General features: G+C 37.7%; 2 protein-coding genes across 3 annotated transcripts in view; one reads left to right on the top strand and one right to left on the bottom strand.

Annotated features, from left to right (window-relative positions):
• Positions 1-9,176, top strand: part of wdfy4 (WDFY family member 4) — a 33,264-nt gene extending 24,088 nt beyond the window's left edge. Inside the window, 16 exon segments of the mRNA XM_055227029.1 lie at positions 337-379; positions 468-587; positions 879-1,002; positions 1,081-1,190; positions 2,041-2,191; positions 2,289-2,380; positions 3,391-3,600; positions 4,200-4,320; positions 5,214-5,371; positions 5,447-5,605; positions 6,426-6,605; positions 7,618-7,800; positions 7,879-7,987; positions 8,736-8,827; positions 8,829-8,866; positions 8,942-9,176. Of these exon segments, the coding sequence (XP_055083004.1) occupies positions 337-379; positions 468-587; positions 879-1,002; positions 1,081-1,190; positions 2,041-2,191; positions 2,289-2,380; positions 3,391-3,600; positions 4,200-4,320; positions 5,214-5,371; positions 5,447-5,605; positions 6,426-6,605; positions 7,618-7,800; positions 7,879-7,987; positions 8,736-8,827; positions 8,829-8,866; positions 8,942-9,005 (1,954 nt within the window). The 3' untranslated portion in view covers positions 9,006-9,176.
• Positions 9,177-11,801: 2,625 nt separating this feature from the next.
• vstm4a (V-set and transmembrane domain containing 4a) lies at positions 11,802-20,272 on the bottom strand. 2 transcript variants are annotated; one of them, XM_055227424.1, is made up of 8 exons: positions 19,896-20,272; positions 17,609-18,055; positions 15,279-15,332; positions 15,102-15,209; positions 14,996-15,029; positions 14,041-14,186; positions 13,013-13,080; positions 11,802-12,428 (listed from the first exon to the last, which is right to left on the bottom strand). In XM_055227424.1, the coding sequence occupies exons 1-8, from the start codon at positions 19,942-19,944 to the stop codon at positions 12,291-12,293; spliced, it is 1,044 nt and encodes a 347-aa protein (XP_055083399.1). In that variant the 5' UTR covers positions 19,945-20,272; the 3' UTR covers positions 11,802-12,290. The 2 variants fall into 2 exon arrangements, with proteins under 2 accessions (XP_055083399.1, XP_033836006.1); XM_033980115.2 differs by having other exon boundaries at positions 11,803-12,428; positions 17,609-18,058; positions 19,896-20,271.
• Positions 20,273-20,885: the final 613 nt, after the last annotated feature.

Raw genomic sequence — 20,885 nt, 5'->3', positions numbered from 1 at the left:
ATATTTAGCACAGTTATTTAACTTTCTTTTTTGATACATAAATCTATATATATGGGCGTCATATATTTGATGCCTTTTGTATGTATGCAAAATGTAGAAAGTGGTAAAAATAAAAAAATAAAAACATTGAATGAGAGCGTGTGTCCAAACTTTTGACCGGTAGTTACACGTAAAATAAATAAATAAATACCAACATAAAACAGGAGTGATGAAGGACAGGTACATTTAAAACCAAGTAACCATGACTACTTTTCTACAGTACTACAAATATACTTGGCTTGTAGTTCTTAATGTATTTTGGTATGTTTTATTCATCCAGTCTATTTGTTTTTTCAGCAAAGCACCTCTGGTCGAAAAGGCTGCTCTCCTCAAGTGGCAGGTACTGTTTGTTTTAATCAGTTGTTTAGCTACATTTGATTATTACCATAAATTCTTCATATTAACTTTTTTATCAACACTTCTTACAGCGAGGAGAGATAAGTAATTTTGAATATCTGATGCATTTGAACACCTTGGCTGGCAGAACATATAATGACCTGATGCAGTATCCAGTTTTCCCATGGATTTTAGCCGACTACGAATCTGAGGTATATTTAAAGGGCCCATATCACTCTGTTTTCTGATCTAGAATTGATCTGACCTAGAATTGCTAATCTCTGCTAGCGCTACATGACATCACAAAGTAGAACAGCGCATTTTGATCTTCGGAGATATAGACAGACTAATAATAAGTGATTACATGTGTAACAACATTCTAACATGGCTTAAAGCTCACAAGAGTCAGTTTGGTGTAATATAGAACGTTTAAACCTAATGGACAGAGGTTCTTTAAATGAAGTTTTCTGTTTCATACATGTTCTTTTGTATGTCTTATTTAGACACTTGATCTGGCCAATCCTACCTCTTTCCGTGATCTTTCTAAACCAATGGGAGCTCAGACAGAGAAGAGGAAGCAGATGTTTATCCAAAGATACAAGGAAGTTGGTGACAGTGAAGATGAAGGTAGGTATAGCCTCTTAATGTTTCCTTTCAAGAATATTATGTTATTTTTATTATATATATATTTTTTTATTATTATAGCAGATGTATCGGCACAGTGTCACTACTGCACCCACTACTCCTCTGCCATCATTGTAGCGTCTTTCCTTGTCCGAATGGAGCCTTTTTCTCAGACCTACCACACGCTGCAGGTGAGGTCATAGATGGTTTACCTACAGCTGTTCTCAAAAATAATATTTGGCTTTCTGAGTACCACCAGATCTAAATCCTGACTGTATCACGTGTACATTAGGGCTAAACATGGTCTAAAATGAGACAAAATCAGATCTATAATGAGACTTAACCATGGATAAGGTACTTCAAAATTATGAATAAATCCAAGGAATACGAAAACATTATAACAGATTTGTCTCTGAATAACCAAATACTCAAACTGAAGGAAACCCCAAGTACCACCAGTGGTACACATACCACAGTTTGAGAAACCTTGCTCATTTAAATTAGTTTCAGACATATACTTAAGTGAATTATTTCTATTTTTATCATCTGAGTGTGAATTCTTAGCTTTTCTTATATTTCTGCATTTGTTCATATTTTAGGTTTGCAAACTCATTATGGCTTGATCTCAATATATATGCAAATAATTACAGAAAGTGACAAAAAGAACTCAGCAAAAAGCCACAGATGTTGCCCATTTACAATTCAGCATGCAATTGATTATAATAAAAAGCCATGCATATTTGATAGACTGAATAAGGCAATAAACAGGTTAGCCTGGTGAATTACAGTGCCTTTTTGTCTTCTAAAGCGCATTATGAGTGTGAAGTAATATCCATAACTGGATTTCCATCTCTAACTCATTTTGCTAGTATATATGCTATTTCTGTTCATTTGGGTAATTGTTTTAGTCTAAATTGCGTTCTCTCTCATGAGAGCTCTATCACAGATTATGAATTTTTACAGAAATAAAACAAAATGCTGGCCTCTTCCATGCAAACAGAAACATAATGATTTACCTGACAGTGTTTTGTCTATAAACAGGGTGGCTTTGACATCCCAGAGCGCATGTTTCACAGTGTGAAGAAGGAGTGGGACTCGGCCTCTCGGGACAACATGGGCGATGTCCGAGAGCTGATCCCGGAGTTTTTCTACCTGTCTGATTTTCTGGTTAATTTTAATCAGATTAATTTGGGTTAGTGCAAAAACCTTTGTCATTTATGTTATAACCTATATATACATATTTTAGAATAATAATGAAAGATGGTATTTGTCTCTGCTCTTGTCCATAGGCTGTATGGAGGATGGGACTCCTTTGGGAGATGTTGAGCTGCCTCCTTGGGCAAAGAATGACCCCAAGGAGTTCATTAGAGTCCATCGAGAGGTCAGTGACCTATGATCCCTCCACTCTTTTATAAATGTCCAATCAGAGTGATCATACAGTTGATATTATTCTCAAAGGAGCAAAGTGACATACATAAAGATAAATGTAAGATGGAGAGTGGTGCACTGTTAGATTTTTGTAGGCTTGTTTGTGCTTTCATTATTTAATGTTGGTAGAAGAACATATTACTGTCCTGTAGTATTAGCAAATTCAACAAAAGACAAATTCAAATATGTCTCTATGTTTAGTGGATATAATAGCAGACATGTATTTAAGTATAAAAGAACAAGTGTACCATAGCACTCGTGTTTACCAGCGCATAATGCCAACACAGTGCTCTGTTGTCTGGATTTGTCTCCTGTTGTTTCTTTTCTTTTCTCCCATTAAAAGTCACTTCTTCTCTCTGTGCTTCTTTCCTCTGCATTTATGTTGGTCTGATTCTTTTGCAGCCTGACCCTACTTTTTCTGTTCCTGGGGCCATGGCGATCATTATCTCTGTAATCTACTGAGCTACTCATATTGCCTACCACTGTCATAAAATTAGTGACTTTGGAAGATTGTTTTTCTTCTATGGACAAATTAACTCAGGACAATATATCCTAGTTATGTTTTTTTGCTGCTATTCTTGGATGGAGTTATTAAGATTGGGGCACAGTATGGATGGTCATAATGCCCACTTTTCTCTTATTAACTGTTCAAAAACAATCTTTGCCTAATGCTCCAAAATCATTCTTTAATTGTAACATGAAGATAAGCTCATAATACAGCTGTGGTTCTGCTGTTTTAGACTTTCAAATTTAATTGTAGAGGATACTGTACCACATCTGAATGAGCTTATTTGTGCTTTTATGTAGAAGTTTCTTTTCTTTTCAAACTCAAATATTAACAATTTGACCGATGCCTTCCTCTTGCTGTAATAACAATTCTCTCTCCTGTATAGTGTCACCTTATTGCAGGTGTAGTAGTTTTACATTATTACTAAGTTTAAGACTCTCCTGCTCTGTCTCCAGGCTTTGGAGAGCGACTATGTGAGTTCACACCTTCACTTATGGATCGATCTGATTTTTGGATACAAGCAGCAAGGACCAGCCGCAGTGGAGAGTCTGAACCTGTTTCACCCGTACTTCTACGCGGAGCGGGGAAGGGCAGACTCCAAAGACCCACTCATTAAAAATTTAAAGTTGGGATATGTGAGCAACTTTGGCCAAGTACCAAAACAGGTACAAACCTATTCACTGTTTAGTAAGGTAAATGTATGAAGGTATAGAACAAGAAATCAAATCTATAATTAGCTCTAAAATACTGTTTGTTTAAGAGATTTTTGATTTAGACAAAACTACACTAATGGAGAATACGAATAAGTATATATATAGGCTCCAGAGAAAATGGATAGTTGATGAACTTAGCATTTTGAAGTGGGATGCCTTTTAAAACAATCCTAGAACTAAAATCACATCTAAACATCATATCTTTTGTACATTACATTTCCTCAAACCATGTTATCTAAAGCAAGAAAATCACTGCCTACACAAATAAGTATTTATAGGCTTTAGAGAGAATTTATTGCCAAATGATAAACTTAGCATCTCGAAATAGGACGCCTTTTCAAACAATTCTGGAGCTAAAATCACATCTAAATGTTGTGTCTTTGGTACATTACATTCCTCAAACAATGTTATCAAAAGCTAAAAAAAAGAAAAGAAATAAATAACCAAAACAATTCCTCTGCTTTTAATGAAAACAATTTGGGAATTTTTGAATCTCAAGTCCACTGTGCATCAGCATTCAAACTGATTATTTTCATATTTTTAACCCACAGTTGTTTACCAGACCGCACCCAGTACGTTTTGGCTCAAAGAAAGAAGCAGCAGCAGTTTCCACACCAACTCCATTTTTCTTCAAGCTGGACAAACTTAAGACCGCAGCACAGCCTTACAAAGGTATATATATATCATATTATCTTAACTTTCATAGAAATCATTATAATAGTTTTAATCCCAAAATGCTTTAACAACATCATGCACTGCAAACTGGATTACATTCAATTACATCCCTTTTCATGTGGTACAATTTGTATAACATCTTACTTATTTTATTTTGTACCATTTGATGCCAATTATTATATATAAAGATGTAGCCAAGTCTAGTGGGATTTGTTGAAAGCGGGTACATCCATAGATTAATTTACACTGGAAGGAGCGATCCGTTTGAGCCACAATATGGAGATGACTCTTTGGCTGAGCCCTACTTAATAATCTGAATATCCCTAAAGGCCCACTGAGGCAGAGGAGATGAATCCACGAATGCTCAGGGAGAGATTCCTGCATATTACGTTTCATATTAAATCTCAGTGTGTCTGATCTGATCAATAAGCAGATAGAGATGAATAGGAGCGAGGAAAGCCCAGACTAATGCATCTCGTTTCTGGGGTTTTAAACACAGATCTGGTGATAGGAGGTAATGATTTCTGCCTGTATCCGCATGAATTGGTCAATTACTGGTACAATTATGGGCCCAAACACATACAACTTGTCCTGTCCAGATAGCAGGTGTTCCCGTTGGACTGAGCCTCGCTTGGAGTAATCTGGGAATAGTTTTTAATTGCCCAGTTTTCCGCGGTCAATTTAATGAAAATCCTCTACGAGTTTACTAAAGTACCAAACTCTTTAGTGTGATGCTTTTTGAAGAGCCATTACCTTGAATTTGGTCAGGCAATTTTATACCTGTACTCAAAAGGCAGAATAAGGTCATGCTTTTTTACTTTTTTCAGCAGTTGTATACATTTTAACAAACAAATCAACCGTGTTTTCTTCATTTTTATATTAAAATCCAGAACTCCCCAGGGGACCAGTTGGGCAGATAATATTCGTAGACAAAGAGGTCCTGGTTTTAGAAAGAAACAGGCTTTTACTGGCACCAGCGCTGAACTGCTACTTCAGTTGGGGCTTCCCTGACAACAGCTGTAACTTTGGAAACTACACCTCTGGAAAGGTCTGTTCATACTGTATGGATCATTTAATTCATTCATTTTTAACTACAACTTTAAATTTGAATGTGTTTGTGTAGACTTTTGCGGTGTATGAAGAGCTGTGCGTCTGGGGTGAGACGCTGTGTGCAGTTTGTCCAAATCCAAACACAGTAATCACAGGAGGAAGCAGCACGGTGGTGTGTGTGTGGGACGTGGCTCTCACTAAAGACAAACTCAGTCACATGAAACTCAGACAGGTGAATAATATCTAAATATCTAAGTGTATGCATTAGTATATCGAATTATCGTTATTTTGTTATTAAATAAATGTTTTTTCATATGTGCTAGTGGTGTAACATTTGAGCAACAGAGGGTCATGAACAGTGGTGGATGAAGTACTCAATTTTGTTACTTAAGTACTAATGGTACACATACCAGAACAAAAAAAATAATAATACTCAAGTAAAAGTAAAGTACGTAAATCTACGTAAGTAAAAGCATTAAAGTACCTGTTTAATATGCACTTAACGAGTAAAAAGTAAAAGTATTTCACGCATATTTTGAAATCTATATAAGCTTCAAATGTAGTGGTTTTGGTACAGAAACAATTTATTGTTTTTCTGGCTGTTTTATCTTATAACTGTATAAAAATAAACCCCTCAGTCTTTTCAGCAGGTCTCAAACAGTAATAAAAAATACTTTCACTTTTCAGTCCTGTTAAAAAATATAGTACAGGATACAGGATCTCAGATGCAGTGAAGTAAAAGTAAAAGATATCCACTTTAAAATGTACTAAAAAATAAAAATGTGTACTTTTATCATTTTTTCACATTCCACTACTGGTAATGAATGAATTTTCTATGACTCTTTATTGATGTTATTGGTTTTATTGTCTTATTTTATTATTGCAGATAATATTTTTCTTCACAATATCGTTCAAAAGGACTGACTGTCCTGTTGAAATGGTTATTATTTATCATAATGTTTTCTGCTGCAAAAATATTCACAGGCTTTGTTCTACACAAATTATCATTTTAAGATGCTACTGTTGTAATAATAAAGTAACTGTTTTCGCAGCCTTTATACGGGCACATAGACACAGTGACGTGCCTGGCTGTGTCTGAGGTCCACAACATACTGCTGAGTGGGTCCCGTGACTGCACCTGTATCCTGTGGGATCTGGAAGAGCTCAACTATGTGACGCAGCTCACAGGACACACAAGCAGTGTTTCTGCAATAGCCATCAACGAGCTCACTGTAAGTTATGCAACACATTCACCTCCTGCATATCTCCCTTTTCCTCTTTGTATTTTTTGTTTTGTTGTTCATCTAAAGCAGTGATTCTCAAACTGTGTTGCACGGATCCTTGTGCAGCTCAAATGTTTGTTTAATTGAGTGTCAGTTTCATCCACATTTTTGCCCTCCTTTTGTTTAAAATGAGTATACCAATCGTGTAGTCCTATTTTTGCCCCATTTTAGGAATAGTCCTGCTTTAGACCCAGTTTAGATCTGATGGTACTTGGAAGGCCAGATATTTTCTTAAATGGTACTAGGTGTGAGAAGTTTGAGAACTACGGATCTAAAGTGAAGGAGGAGTCTTTTCATTGTTATCATGTTAACCCTGTGTGTATTCTCATTTAAGACAAGACTGAAATCATAATCAGAAACAAAGAGAAAGTGTCAGCAGTACCCCCAGTCTCTTTCTCTAAAACCTTCAAATCAGGCTAGAAATCTAGGGGTAATAATGGACTCAGACTTGAACTTTAACAGCCACAACATATCAATAAAATCTGCAGCTTTTCACCACCTAGAAAGCAAATGCAAAATTCATAGGTATGTCAAAACCAGACTTAAAGAGACTTAGAGACAGTAGGTTAGACTACTGTAATGGCCTACTCACTGACCTCTCCAAACGGGTCAGGCCTCCTGCGGGTGCCCAGAGCCAGGACTAAAACATGGGGAATCAGTGTTTCAGTTTTATGCAGCTAAAACCTGGAACAGTCTTCCTGAAGATGTGAGACAGGCTTCTACTTTGACAATGTTTAAATCCAGGCTCAAAACAGTTCTGTTTAGCTGTGCATATGACTGAAAGGTTTTTATTCTGCACTCTTCTTTTTTAATGTTAATTTTATGATGATTATTTTTCATTATTTATGCTTTGATCTGTTATATTGTGATTTTAATGTCTTTCTTATTCTGTAAAGCACGTTGAATTACCTTGTGTATGAATTGTGCTATACAAATAAACTTGCCTTGCCTTCTTTGACAGGGGGACATTGCCTCTTGCGCGGGCTCGCAGTTGTATCTGTGGACCATGAGGGGGCAGGTGCTGGCCTGCACAGACACTTCCTGTGGGCCTCAGGCAGACATCATGTGTGTCAGCTTCTCACAGAGACTCGAGTGGGACGCCAGGAACGTTGTTGTGACCGGCTGCACCGATGGCAGTGTCAGGGTGAGTAATGTGTTGAAGTTGAGTCCTTGATTGACATACTACATATATGTGATTTTGCCTATTATATGTCTCCTCTAGATTTGGAGGACAGAACTCACACAAATACAATTCCCTGTCACTTCAGAGGAGGTTGTGTCCCAGGGGCAGGAAAAAATAGTACAAACAGCAGACACCAGTGTAGCTCTTGGTAAGAAATTACATACAATAATATTCTGAAGTAATAAAGTCAATATGGAGAGTGTTTGACAAGAACAACAATATGAGATCATCCAGTGTTTCCCATTAATGATGCCACCACAGTCTAGATCAAGCTGAACAACTGGGGTGATACGTTATACATGAAAAAGTGACTATACTAAAGAGCTGTTAAAAGATTCAATATTTTTTCCAAACTGTATAAAATGTAAATACTCAAATAAGTCTTAGTAGAAGCCTGTGGAAAACATGGAACTGGGTGTAATTGTTCAAAACTATCTTTAAAGAGAATGTAAGAATCCCATCACAGGGTAATAGACAAAATGTGAAATGACTTGAATATTTTTAACTGCTCATCTTAGAGCTTTACAGCGTGTTTCCAGGTAACTGTGTTGCTTACCCCATCCCTCACTAGTGTTAGGGCTAGCAGGAATTATGTTGTTATAAAGTTATTAAACATAGAGGCAGTAAACACTGATGAGTAATTCTGCTGACGTGTGTGAGCGGATATAATTTAGAAAGCAATAATACCCAGATCCAATTTGGTATACGTTGGTTACAGCCTCCGTCACCTCATAGGAGTATTGTGCTTTGGAAATTATATTGAGAAAGGTCTTTATATAACATAGAAGCATTTATATTCCAAACATTTGTTTTTGTCATAGCTGACCACGTGTAATAATTACTGTGCGTTAGAAGACATATTGCTAATAAACTATATTCCTCCATTATATCTTCAGTCGGCAGCTCACCTATGGTTCAAAAATGGGAGAGACATCTGGTGTTGTGTCATGAGCTAAACAGAGGACATCCCGTGTCACAAAGACGCTACAAAAAAAAACCCTGCCATCACTGCGCTGGCCATGTCCAGGTATGTACTAAATACACACTAAATATACTGTACAACCTAAAAGTGCTGGTATGTTACACTTTGGGTGTTAAGCAGGAGCCATGCCACTCTGCTGGTGGGTGACGCCTGGGGCAGAGTGTTTACCTGGACGTGTGAGTGAGCCAAGCCCTACCTCCTTACAAATTCAAAGTGTTACTTCAACTTGAGATTAAGACTGGAAATGCACTGATCTGATACTGGACTGGATTTCAACTTCCAAATACAGGTTCAGATGATGTCCTGGTTGGACTTGTAAATTGATTTCAATAAGACTGGTTGTAGTTGGCCCAAAAAGTCTCATAATGTTTGCATTTTTATTTACAAGAAGTTGTTCTGTGGTTACCTGAGAGATAAATATAAGGTACATAACCTATTTGGGTCAGTTTTGTTATTTTTGTATATGCTGAAATTAAATGTTGTTTTCAGTCTCTGCACTGATATCGGTTAATATCGAGTACTGGCAGATACTTAAAACTACAGTATCGAAATGGGTATTGAAACAGAATGTTTCCCTAATTAAGACTACTGTTACATATTCATTCAGGGTGAATTTTAAATGTATTAAATTTTATCTGTGTTATTTACCTAAAGGTTTTTGTTATTAAAATGTATATAAAACTGAAAAATGTATTTAAATGATCTGATCTATTTTTAACATGTTTTTTAGACACACAAGATTTTTAAATACCATATGTATTGCTATTTGTGCCTGAAGAAAAGAAAGACAATTTAAAGTATTACAGTCATCAACATGTTACTACTTTTTCACCAACAATCACTGTACATTAAAATAAAACAATACAAGGTGGATTTGTATTTCTTAAAACAAGAAACTTCTGATGCTTTCATGTGTTACTGGAAAAGTCAGTTTCAGTAAAAAGTCAGACATTCCCTTCAGTCAGCAGTTCAAGCATTGTAATGTATTTCTTTGGTGCATTTTTGTGGTATCAACAGTTCAGAGTGCTCATTGGTTAGGAACACTGAACACATTTTCTTTGTTTTCTCCACTGAGTTTTCCATCAGAGTTGGAGTGTGAATTTATGAGCATTTAAAGAGTTGTTTGCTTGTTCATTTACTATGCACCATGTTACATATCGCCCTCTTTACTTCACTTTGTCGTTTCTTTCATTGCAATAATCAGAGTAACTTCTAACTTTAAGGGACATTAGATTAACATTTATTCTTTAAGACCATGCTTGTCTGTGAGAAATTGCATTTATCATAGAATAATCCAGTCACTATGGGCCGTAGGCGGGGCACAGCCAGGACAGTGGTCAGTTTGTAGGAACTAGTTTTACTTAAACACACACTACTCAAAACATTTAAATTTTGATCTATGTTATAATGTAGTTTCCTCATCACAAACATACCTGGAGTTTTGTTTAGTTTCATTCACACGTTTAACACACAAACAATGCATATTTAGACTAAGTTCTTCTCTCAAACAGAAAACACTCTGTTCCACCTTGTGATGTCATGTGGTAATACAGGAAATGCTCCACTTTGTTTTCAAACTCCCTACACTTCACTAGTATCATTTGGTTGATTTCAGTCCTGGAATTGCCAATCTCTACTGAACTAAATGTAAAAGGTAGCTGTTTATCTGAAAAGTACCGCTTAATGACATCACAAGGTGGAACAGATCATTATTCGTCCGTTTACATCTCCAGAGAGTTACTCAGACATGTGTGAATGAAACAAAACACAAATCTAGGGTTGTTTTTGATTAGGTAACAGCATTATAACATGACTTAAAGCTCACAAGAGTCAATTTAGCAAAATATAGACCTTTAAACAGAACAATTAGGTTATCAATGCTCCGTATAGTGCTTGTTATTTGTTCCTTTTAAAAGTAACTTGTACATTGTCAGTGCTGTGAAGGCTTGTTTTCATTCTCATAAGCACTCGCGCCACTCCCCTCTGTCATAACTAAAGAGGTCTCTCTCTTTAACCTTTATGTGTGTGGCTAATTGTGCTAAGTGGAGTAGCTTAATAGAGTGGAAAATAGTGCTCATAATTTTCCCAGAGAGCGAGCAATGACCTTCTCTAAAGACAACGGCCATCTCCATTCTCTCTACCCCGCTGGTTTTATGATATGAAATGTCAAAGCACTGGGTTCCTCAGAATAATTAAATCAAATAAATTATTGCACCTCGGCAGAACCATCTTGTAGCCTAACCCAATTATAATGCACTGTAAAGCTAATTATTAACCATGATTACAATTAGTCTAATTTGAATAAATGTAGTCATTAGCGGGTTCAACCTCGTCAGGGGCTGTGGACTGTGGGGGCTGATGGCCTCTCTCTCTCTCTCTGTCTCCCTCTTGATGGTGCATTATTTTCCTTCAGACGCCATCTCAGTCTTCATTGCCTTTTTCACACAATGACCTTCACAAAATGGCCTGAACCCTTCACCTTTTCTGGGGGCTTGAGTGTGTCGTCTGGAGTTCAATTTGTTTTGTCCTTGAATTCTGTCACCTAATATACAGTCTTTACTATACCTATTGTTGACACATAGTTTGACTGAAAACACAATATTTGTCACTTATGTGTTGACAAATGAGTGCTTTAATGTTTCAATAGAATAAAATATTAACCCAAAACTTGCCTAGTAAATCCAGAATGATATTTCGCTGTATTTTTTAAACAGATTGATCTTCATTAGGTCTCAAGCCCGGACAAACATGGTCGTACAATCAGATTAGTTTTTATCAGCGACATGTGAAACGAAAAGCGCAGTGGTCACTTATGATTTACAAATAAAATCAAATGTATCTCACCTCAGATTAAAACAGTTTAGTTCTTTGCTCAAAAAATGCACCATGTTTTTCAGCCCCCATGTGATTTTTTCCCCCTTTATTTTCTCCGATACAGACAGATCATGTGTCCCCCGATTGGCTCACCCACCTGTCAATCACATTTAAAAACAGTGACCTTACCCACATTTTCATAAAGTATTGAAGAAGTGTGTATTCTGGATCCCCGACAAACCAAAAATAAAATAAACCGATGAACTTCTTAGCAGTCCTAACTTTTTTCCCATAAAACCCCAAAATGTACTCTCTGTTCCCACAAACATATTTATTGACCACATACATTAATTATGATGTTTATAAATGAAAATGAAAAGCAGAATTTACAGATCCCTCAAAGGCAACACTAAAACAGCCTGGCCGAGGGTTGTTCTACATCCTCTCCTGAGTTTAAACAAGAATAATATGGCATTCGTACATACCCACACATCTGGAGAACAGACGAGCCAAGCCAATGCACAATGTTACAGTTGAGGCACAAAACCAGTTCACTAATGCCATACAAGATGACTGTTTAATGTCAAGATAATTGTCTATAAATATCATCGAGGATTAGCTTGGCTTGACAAATTGAATCCTTTAGCTGCAGAGTTTACAGCTGTTTTTCCTGGAAGAGGATCTGAGCGTAAACAGTGTCCGAATCAGAAGGTGCAGGGTCCGCACTTGAAAGGGCCGAAGGGTGGGGTCTTGGCCGAACCAGCTCCAGCTCTGCGTAGGTCAAACTGTCCTCCTGGAAACAAAAAGAGCAGAATGTAGGCCAAAAGGATAAACGCAAAAATGTAATGTTGCTTGCTTATGTTTTCCCTATAAACAGTAGTGGTCACATTGTTATAGTAAACATCTGGTCTGGATTGTACATAAAACATTTGTTGAAAAGATCTCAAAGCTTGTCAAGACATTTTATTTATTTCAATTTTTTTTTTTTTCACTAATCTAATCAGTATGTTCTTGTAACAAACAGAAAAAACGACGGGTACATGAAAATAGCACCCTTAAAATCACTTCAGGAAATATCGGGCATGTCTTTTACACTTTTATTGTAGATATAAAACTAATGAAGCGCTCTAAATAAATAATAGTGTATGAGAAGCAATAAAGATAAATAGAATTATCAAGCTCATAACTGAATGAAGAGAGTGTAATAAACTCCACTCGACAATCATGCAGTCGTGAAACAAATTCCCCTTTGCATATAGTTGAATGAGAGTCGGCCAGAACAACAGAGACAATTTATATTTTCACACATAATATGGAAACTGTGGATGTCCCCGGATGGGTCGTTTAGTCAAAGTGAAGTGAGTGAATACGACTTACATTAGCTGCTCTTTGTTGTAGCAGCTTTGACCTTTTGGGCTTTTGGGGTCTCTTTGCAGCAACAGGGACTAAAAACACAGAAGTAAACCATAGAAACAATAATAGAACAAACACTCAAAACATGGCCCTATGGTATTAAAGCTATTTTGCATTTATTTATTTATTTATTTATTTATTCAATAACATGGCTGCTTCTCCACAGATCTGACTTGTAAGTTGGCTTGGTTGATGGCTAGGGTGACCAGATTTTCAAAAAACTGGGAAATTGGGGTGGGATGGTTCGTATGAATAAAATTGTGAAAATAGAGTGTTATATTGTCCGTTCATAATCTGAGGGACTTCTGTTAGTGCGTTTTTTGCTTTATGGTCATTTTCATGCACGATTTTTTGTATTTTGGCTAAACAAATGAATATATTCTTTACATTTTGCAGGTATCAGATTGGTAAAAAGTGGGGACACCTGGACATATGTGTAAAACTGGGACAAATCAATGGTTTTGGAAAAATCTACTAGGACAGGGGGGTCAAAACTGGTCTGATCACCCTACTGATGGCAATACCTGCTTGTCTCCATGGAGATAGATCAATTTAATGTCATACTGTGGAACTTTCTAGGCAAAGCAAACTAACTTCAAAATGATCTGGTTTGAAATAAGTGCTTTGAATTTGATTTTAGACAAAGCAAGACACTTTCTCATAATATTTACAGTGAGACTTGATATTCTGGTATGAGTAATGTTTTTATTTTCCATTTAGTCCCAGTTGGACGCTGTATCTTTTGCCTCTATTGTTTTTCTAAGCCAGTAAATCCTCCAGTCAGGATCACGGGGTGCTGGAGCCGCTCTCAGACTTCTGTAACTGTCTGGACAAAACTCCATCCAGAAAAGCATCAACTGACACTCAAATGACTCCTCCACCCTCTGATGCAAGGGTAAGACTGAAAAATCCCTATCATTGGACGCCAACATCTGCACTACATAACTTATAATGGGATAAGTGCTGTGACAAAGTAAGTTACATCGTCTTACCCTTGTTTGGTGTGTGCGGTGGGGGCTCCCGGGGTAGTGTGGGTGGTGTTATTGTTCTGGCAGGTATTGTGGGTCTTGTGTCTTTTCTCAGAGCTTTTGGAGAGGAGCTGGAGGAGCTGCTGGAGCTGGTCACAGTTTCGCCTGAGCTGTTAGGAAAAATACACAAGGTTAACATGTGGTTTGGGCCAAATCTGGATGAAGTGGTATTCAAGAAGTATTAGTTTTACATCAATTTTCAACATACCGCAACACATTAGTTTAGTAGAGGAAAGGAGATTTATTCAGGTACTTTCTACTACAGCAAATTACAAAACTGCTATGGAATTAGAACTATTTTTACCAATTGTGATGAAATCCATTCCCAATTATTAGCAATATTTTAAGATTGGATATTGAGTGAAAGTCTACTTAGGTACCTTACTTACTACTACTGTGATTACTGCAACTACTTTTGCTACCAGTGTTGGAAGAAGTACTCAGTTTTCTTACTTGAGCAGAAGTACAGATACTAAGTAAGTATTTTGTGCATATTTTGTGGGTTTATAAAGCTTCACATATAGTGATTTTGTTTTATCTGTGTTTTTATTTGTATATTTTTGCTCAGCCTTTTCAGCAGGTTTCAGACAATAATAAAAAAACACTTTTACTTTTCAGTCCTGTTCAAAAATGTACTGGAGTAGAAAGTACAGATACTGTTCTCAAATGTAGTGAAGTAAAAGTAAAAGCATCCACTTCAAAATGTACTTGAGTAAAGTACAGATACCTACATTTTTTGCTTAAGTGCAGTACTTTACCACTTTTACTTCGTTAAGTTCCACCACTGTTATATGCGATAGTACTTCTAAAGCTAGTCCTACCATTATTATTTATGTGTTATTGCTTATAAAAGTACTTATATAGTTGATATTCTATTTACCTTAGAGCTCTGATTGAAAATGTTAGAATTCTGCCATACCTGCTTTCTGGACACTTGACAAGAAGATAACTGTCTGTAAAAGAGTCAGATGTATTAATCTAATGTAGACATGAACTGACTAACTCTATGTAAGTTTTCTCTTTACTTTTGAGTCTATGTCTTCTGTAGAAATACTGGCAGGACAGGACCAAAGTGAAGAAGAAGATGGACAAGAGGCCCAGACAGCAGATCAGCACCGCCCCCAGGTACACATCTGAAAACACACACATGTCACATCAGATAGGTGATAACATTGATTAATGGTGGAGTTTAGTGAAAATACCTGCAGACCACTGTCCCAGTCCTTCCCCTCTGCTGTCCTCATGAGTAAAGTGCACTGGAAAAACAGATGTAAAAGTCAGCAAAAGTCAAACGTTGAGGACAGAGGAGTGTGCCTATTATAAAAACGCTGTTGTCTGGAGGCATGGGTCCAACAGAGCAGGCTGCTTTAGTGGTTTCCAGAAATATCAAACCGCTGTCAGCGGAGAGACTACAACCTCATCCGCCAAACACACCACACAAACAGTGTACACACAGAAGAGGGGCCCAGCGGACTGCTGCTCTTGGACTGGATCTGGGAGTTCCCCGTTTCTCTGGATAACCACTTCCTCTTAGGGTTTTCACATTCAATTGTTTATGCATTATTAGGAGAAGTTACAGTACATTTACTGATCACACTGGTGAAATGATTATTTACAGATGATAGTATCATGGGGGAGTCAGAAATAGAAGAGGAATACTATTTATGACTATTGGGTGCGTTCACATATTAGAATTGTGACATTCCAGATGGAGAGAAGGAGCATATTTAACTCTATGGGACAGGGATAAATATTCAAACTAATGATTCACAAATGTTTCATCTTTGGTTCCACAAATTTGCCATATTAATCTTATTGTTTAAAGTCCTTTCAACAATCACGGTGGAATAATGGCACCGCTTTCTTCTTTATTTATTTTCATACAGAAGTCAGTTTTTGTGCCAGCTTTTGTTTCATGTGGAAAGGCCCAGTAATAACAAAGAAATTAACTATAAACTAGTTAAACAAATATTGAATGTGGCAGTTAAACAGCATGTCTTCAGTGTTACTCCTTATCCAGCAGCATTTCATTTAAATATAACGGCTATTACACAGCATGAAGGGCTACATTGTCATGCATTTAAGGGCACTATACAGTTGATAACGAGAGTTGTAAATCGAACATAGCCTCACTTTGCGGTTAACCAGCAGCTGGCACCAATAATCCAGTGTTCACACATGCCTCACCTCTCTCTCCTGGACACCTACTGAACAAAAGTGAGCTGCGCAGATTTCCTTTCACAAAATCATCAGGTACGAATTAGGCACATGTGCTTTGGCTCTGCTCCACTGTGAAGAAAAGTTCAAGCAGATTCTCAACTTGGAGCAGTGAAATTTGAAGTCTGTGCTAATAAAACTAGATTTTATCAGAGCAAGACCCTTTCATTTTGAGAGAAGAAACAACAGGAGCATATGGTCTGAAGATGGCATTTCAAACTAAGTGAGCGCTGTCTCCCCAGAGCTTTTGTGGTCTAGGAGACAGATACCAGCTTGAAATGCTCAGACGGGGGGGATTCCTGGTACAAAGCTATAACTTAGTTTCCTTTTCGTTTACCCTCAGAATGCCAGGACTTGTGTTTTGTCTCTGTGGCAAAGCATGGCGGAGATGCCTGAGGTTGTGTGGCTTCCTTAGAGGGACATTGACCCAAATATAGGTCAGGGCGTTGTCACATGAATTTAACTTAAGAATTAAGCAAGGTAAATTAATATGGTATTGTTTTCTCCACACTATAACTATATTTGGGTATTGTAAACTAAAACAGATGACATATGCCTTTTTGGTAATGTTTGATTGTGCTGAATAGATGGATTTAAATTAAGTAACAAGCAATTATGATCCTCAAATGTCCCTTAAACGTTTCACCACATTTGGAATCTGCAGTAACCATTTTTCCCGAGGTTTGCAGAGGCCTTAAACTCAACATGCTGATGTAATGTATTTCAGTGCAAGCAGAGCCAGCTCAGCACTCTCTCTGCCGTTCCCTCCGCTGGTACAGACAGAGCTGGCTGTGTGAGGCTGTGAGCTCATTGTTTTGAGATGGAAATGCCAGAGAACTGGGGTCACACTCAGACACACGCGCAAGGGGTTTTAACTTCAATAAATAGACACATAAAAATAAATAAATGCTGTCTTCAATGTTCCTTCAGTGTTCCACTATCAGCTGCCGATTTTCCTTTATCCAGTAGTTTCCATTTGCGGACCGCACTGACAGGGAGTGAGCAGAGGGGATTCCTTGGACAGAAATGGATGGATTATGCATAAGATTGGAACACAGAATTACCCTGTTTCTTTTTGTACAGAGTGTGCTTTTAAAAGATACAATATGACATGTTTGTTGAGAGCAGAGCAAGTGAAGACCTTATCATCAAAGATATGAGTGGGGACTATTCACAATATTATTATTCCAATAACCATAGATCATAAATTTGCAATTCAACTGGAATGCTTTCAGTGCAATATTACACACAATTAAAGCAACAATTTCTGCGTAAATGTTCTTGAACTGCTGCCCACCTCTATAGCGTCACTCACCCATTAGCTGTGTGCTGCCTGTACCGTTCGACGAGGACCTCCATGTGTTCCTGAGTTTACGTATCTCCTGAACCTTGCAGCTGTACAGTCCCTGGTCCATCCCAGACACATTCAAAATCCACAACCGGAATAACTCTCCCTCCTGCTCCTCAAACAGGCGAAACTTGGGCTTAGGGAAACGCCGTGTGTAGTTCCCATAGAGCTTAATTTTCTTGATTCCCAGTTTAGCAATGAGAAACTGATTTGGTTCTTGTGTAGAAGGATGAGGGGATGAGTCTTTAGGGATTGTTGTGGGGGACACAGGGGGAGAGTAGAACCAGCGCAGGATGAGGACACTGTTGCTCCTCTTGCGTTGGGACACCAGGCAGGACAGGGTCAAGTTGTCCTTCTCCGTTACCATGACGACAGGGCCCGGCGTCACCGTCACGTTTAGAGCATGGCAAACCTCTGCTGCAAAAAATAGAAAAACATCACAGCATTCAGTTGGAATCTGTTGTCAACTAATGATGTCAAGATAATTAATTAATGATCATGTTTATTTGAACTTAAAAAAAAAAAAATAAATAAATAAATAAATAAATAAATAAATAAATAAATAAATAAATAAATAAATAAATAAATAAATAAATAAATAAATAAAGGTCAAATTTTTACATAGTGCTTTTCCATCTTCAAGGCACTCAAAGCAATTTACATAAAAAAAACACTCACTCATTCATACAACAGTGAAAGCAGACACTGGGGTGAGGTGGGTTAAGTGTCTTGCCCAAGGACACAACAACAGCATTCATCTGTGGGACCAATGATGTTTTATGCTGAGAGCAGGATTTGAACTGTCAACCGTTGACTCCAACTGAGCTATGCTGTGCTGTGCTTTTTTAATGGCTGTTTATGTCACATTAACTTTATGTTATTATTTAGAAAATCACATACTAGAGGAATTTTAATCTACTAGTCATCACAGTTCTTTGGTCATGGTCTCAATAATCAGGAATAATCGTAAAATTGTATATTCTCACAATAAACCTAACACTAAAATGTCGTAAAATAACATTCTCACGATAAGTGTTTTTATTTTGCTGTAATTAACTTGCAAAATCCTAAATGTAAATGATGTCAATAAAAAAGGTGAATCAGGGCATAGCTTAAACAAACTGTGATCTTAAACAATTCATTTTGGCCCTTTACTGACCTTTACCGAAATGTTGCTTGTAAAACACACACTGCAACTGGCCTTCCCCTGCACCCCACACAGAAAAAGGCCTGCAATCATTTCTGTGATGTTTGATTTCTTGCCAATTAAACGTAATTACAGCATTTTTGACTCAATGTTTTATAAGCACACCCACGGTGGCGGCTCAGATTTACAACCTTGGAGAGGCTCAATCTTTTTACAGTTTCTGCTTAACATGCAATGGGAATTTAGTCTGTCAATGCTAGAAAACACAAGGGGTTTTGGAATAACAAGAGTAGATTTCAGCCGCCTTTTTCATTTTTCTGTATATTTGTGTTTTATCTTTGTCCAGATGGGTCAGGTCTTTTTGGAGGAGACACAGAGTCTGGACGCAAGATGTGATCAGATAGGCGTGGAGCATCTACAGGTGGGAAACATCCATCTTGGGTACAGTATACTCAAAACAGGCCGGTACCAACACGACAAGCTAACAGGGACCATCTGGGTTCCCATGCTGCTTTCTTGGTTTTATGTTAGTTGGGGAATCTGCCTCAGGGTCTGTCTTCCTCTGTTTGAAGTGACAAACCACAGGAGAAGCATCATTAGCAGCATCAAGGCATTTTTATGACATGACTATAAGTAGGCCTACCACTCATCATGTATTTTCTATTGAAGAATTTCATAGGTTCCTTACAAATAATGTCTAATGTGTTTGCATTTGGATATTGATTTGGCAAAAGTTATTTTAGAGATTGATAACTCTGACCTCTCATTTCACCCAAGCTTGGAATTGGCTCAAATAAACCAGTGCCTTGTGAATTCTTGTGGAGACTTGTTTTATTTTGTTCATGAAAATAACTTTGCTCAAATGGGATAATAAACATTTTTGGATTTCAAAGTATGCAAAAACGGAACGTAAAATCGTGTTCACTTAAATAGTTTACCATGGAGTTCTCCTACAAACAATAAACAATTAAGTTCTCTTTGTCCACAATGTTAGGGTGCACAATCTTTCCCAGAATTTTCTGCTTTATTTTATTGATTGGAAAATTATAGCCAAAGTATTGGTCAAAATGCAGTTTCTTATAGTTGCTGTAAACAAACTGAACTTACCTGAGAGCAGAGCTTTAGTTAGGACAAAGGCCACTATAGAGAGGTACATTTTCCACTGTCAGTGAATCCATAAACAGCTGTTACTCCGGGAGCTACATTGAAAAGTGCGGCTGGCTGCAGGACCTGCCAGAGCCGTACCCAGCATTAACTCCTCTCCTCTTTCTCCTCTCTTCTCTCTGTAATGTGAAACAGTATATGCTCTGTTCCTTCTTAGAAACTCCCACTTTTCTCTCTCCCTCTCTCCATCTGTCTCTGCCTCTTTCGTTGTGTCCTGCAGAACCTAGGAAATGTCATTTCCTGTGTTCCTGTGAGAAGTCTTGGACCGAGGCCCAAACCCCCCAAAACTCAAGCGAGAGGTTTGTTTTTGTGTTTTCTTCCACGTGTCATTTTTTTTTGGAGTGCCTAAAATAACCCCCTAATTGTCAAAACGTCATGTACCTCATTTTAGAGATTAGTGCCCTAAAATGAAAAACACACTTCATTACACTAATCCTGTGAAAGCCCTGCAGTTTTTACGTAAAACAAGCACAAACCCTCCTTTTATTTCAGGTTGTGTGAATGTTGTGTGTGCAGATGTTAAACTGTTCTTTCCCTGTCTGGCTGCGGGACAGTGGCATGGGCCTGTCTCTGTGGTTGTCAGACGTCCCGGCGGAGAGAGGCCTGCTGCTTTATTGGGCAGGGTAAAGTGCTGAGGCAGGACTTCTGCTGCAGCTCTCCAGTCCTGCCAAAGCCAAACGGAATCACACAACACAATTAACCCTTCAGGTATTCAAAGACTTCTCACAAAACTGAAGAGCGCACAAGCACAGTCTGTTTATTTGATTCTTCAGAGGAACATGTTTTTACCATAACATAAAAAAGGAAATTACATATGCTGATTTATGCTTTGTATGGGTAATTGTAACTTAGTGTGTTTGCCCCATGATATGCCCACTGCCGTAGTTATTTTTGCTAATTTCTGCCTCATAGTGGCCAAAGAAGGGTATTACT

Source organism: Periophthalmus magnuspinnatus, chromosome 15, assembly GCF_009829125.3.
Source record: "Periophthalmus magnuspinnatus isolate fPerMag1 chromosome 15, fPerMag1.2.pri, whole genome shotgun sequence".
Taxonomy (NCBI): domain Eukaryota; kingdom Metazoa; phylum Chordata; class Actinopteri; order Gobiiformes; family Gobiidae; genus Periophthalmus; species Periophthalmus magnuspinnatus.
This window is presented reverse-complemented; position numbering and strand designations above follow the sequence as displayed.

Coding starts and splice junctions, on each gene's coding strand:
- vstm4a (XM_033980115.2), bottom strand. CDS start 19,944: ATGTACCTCTCTATAGTGGCCTTTGTCCTAACTAAAGCTCTGCTCTCA. Junction 15,030..15,101: donor CAGAAGACATAGACTCAAAA/GTAAAGAGAAAA, acceptor ACTCTTTTACAG/ACAGTTATCTTCTTGTCAAG. Junction 12,429..13,012: donor TACAACAAAGAGCAGCTAAT/GTAAGTCGTATT, acceptor TTTTGTTTCCAG/GAGGACAGTTTGACCTACGC.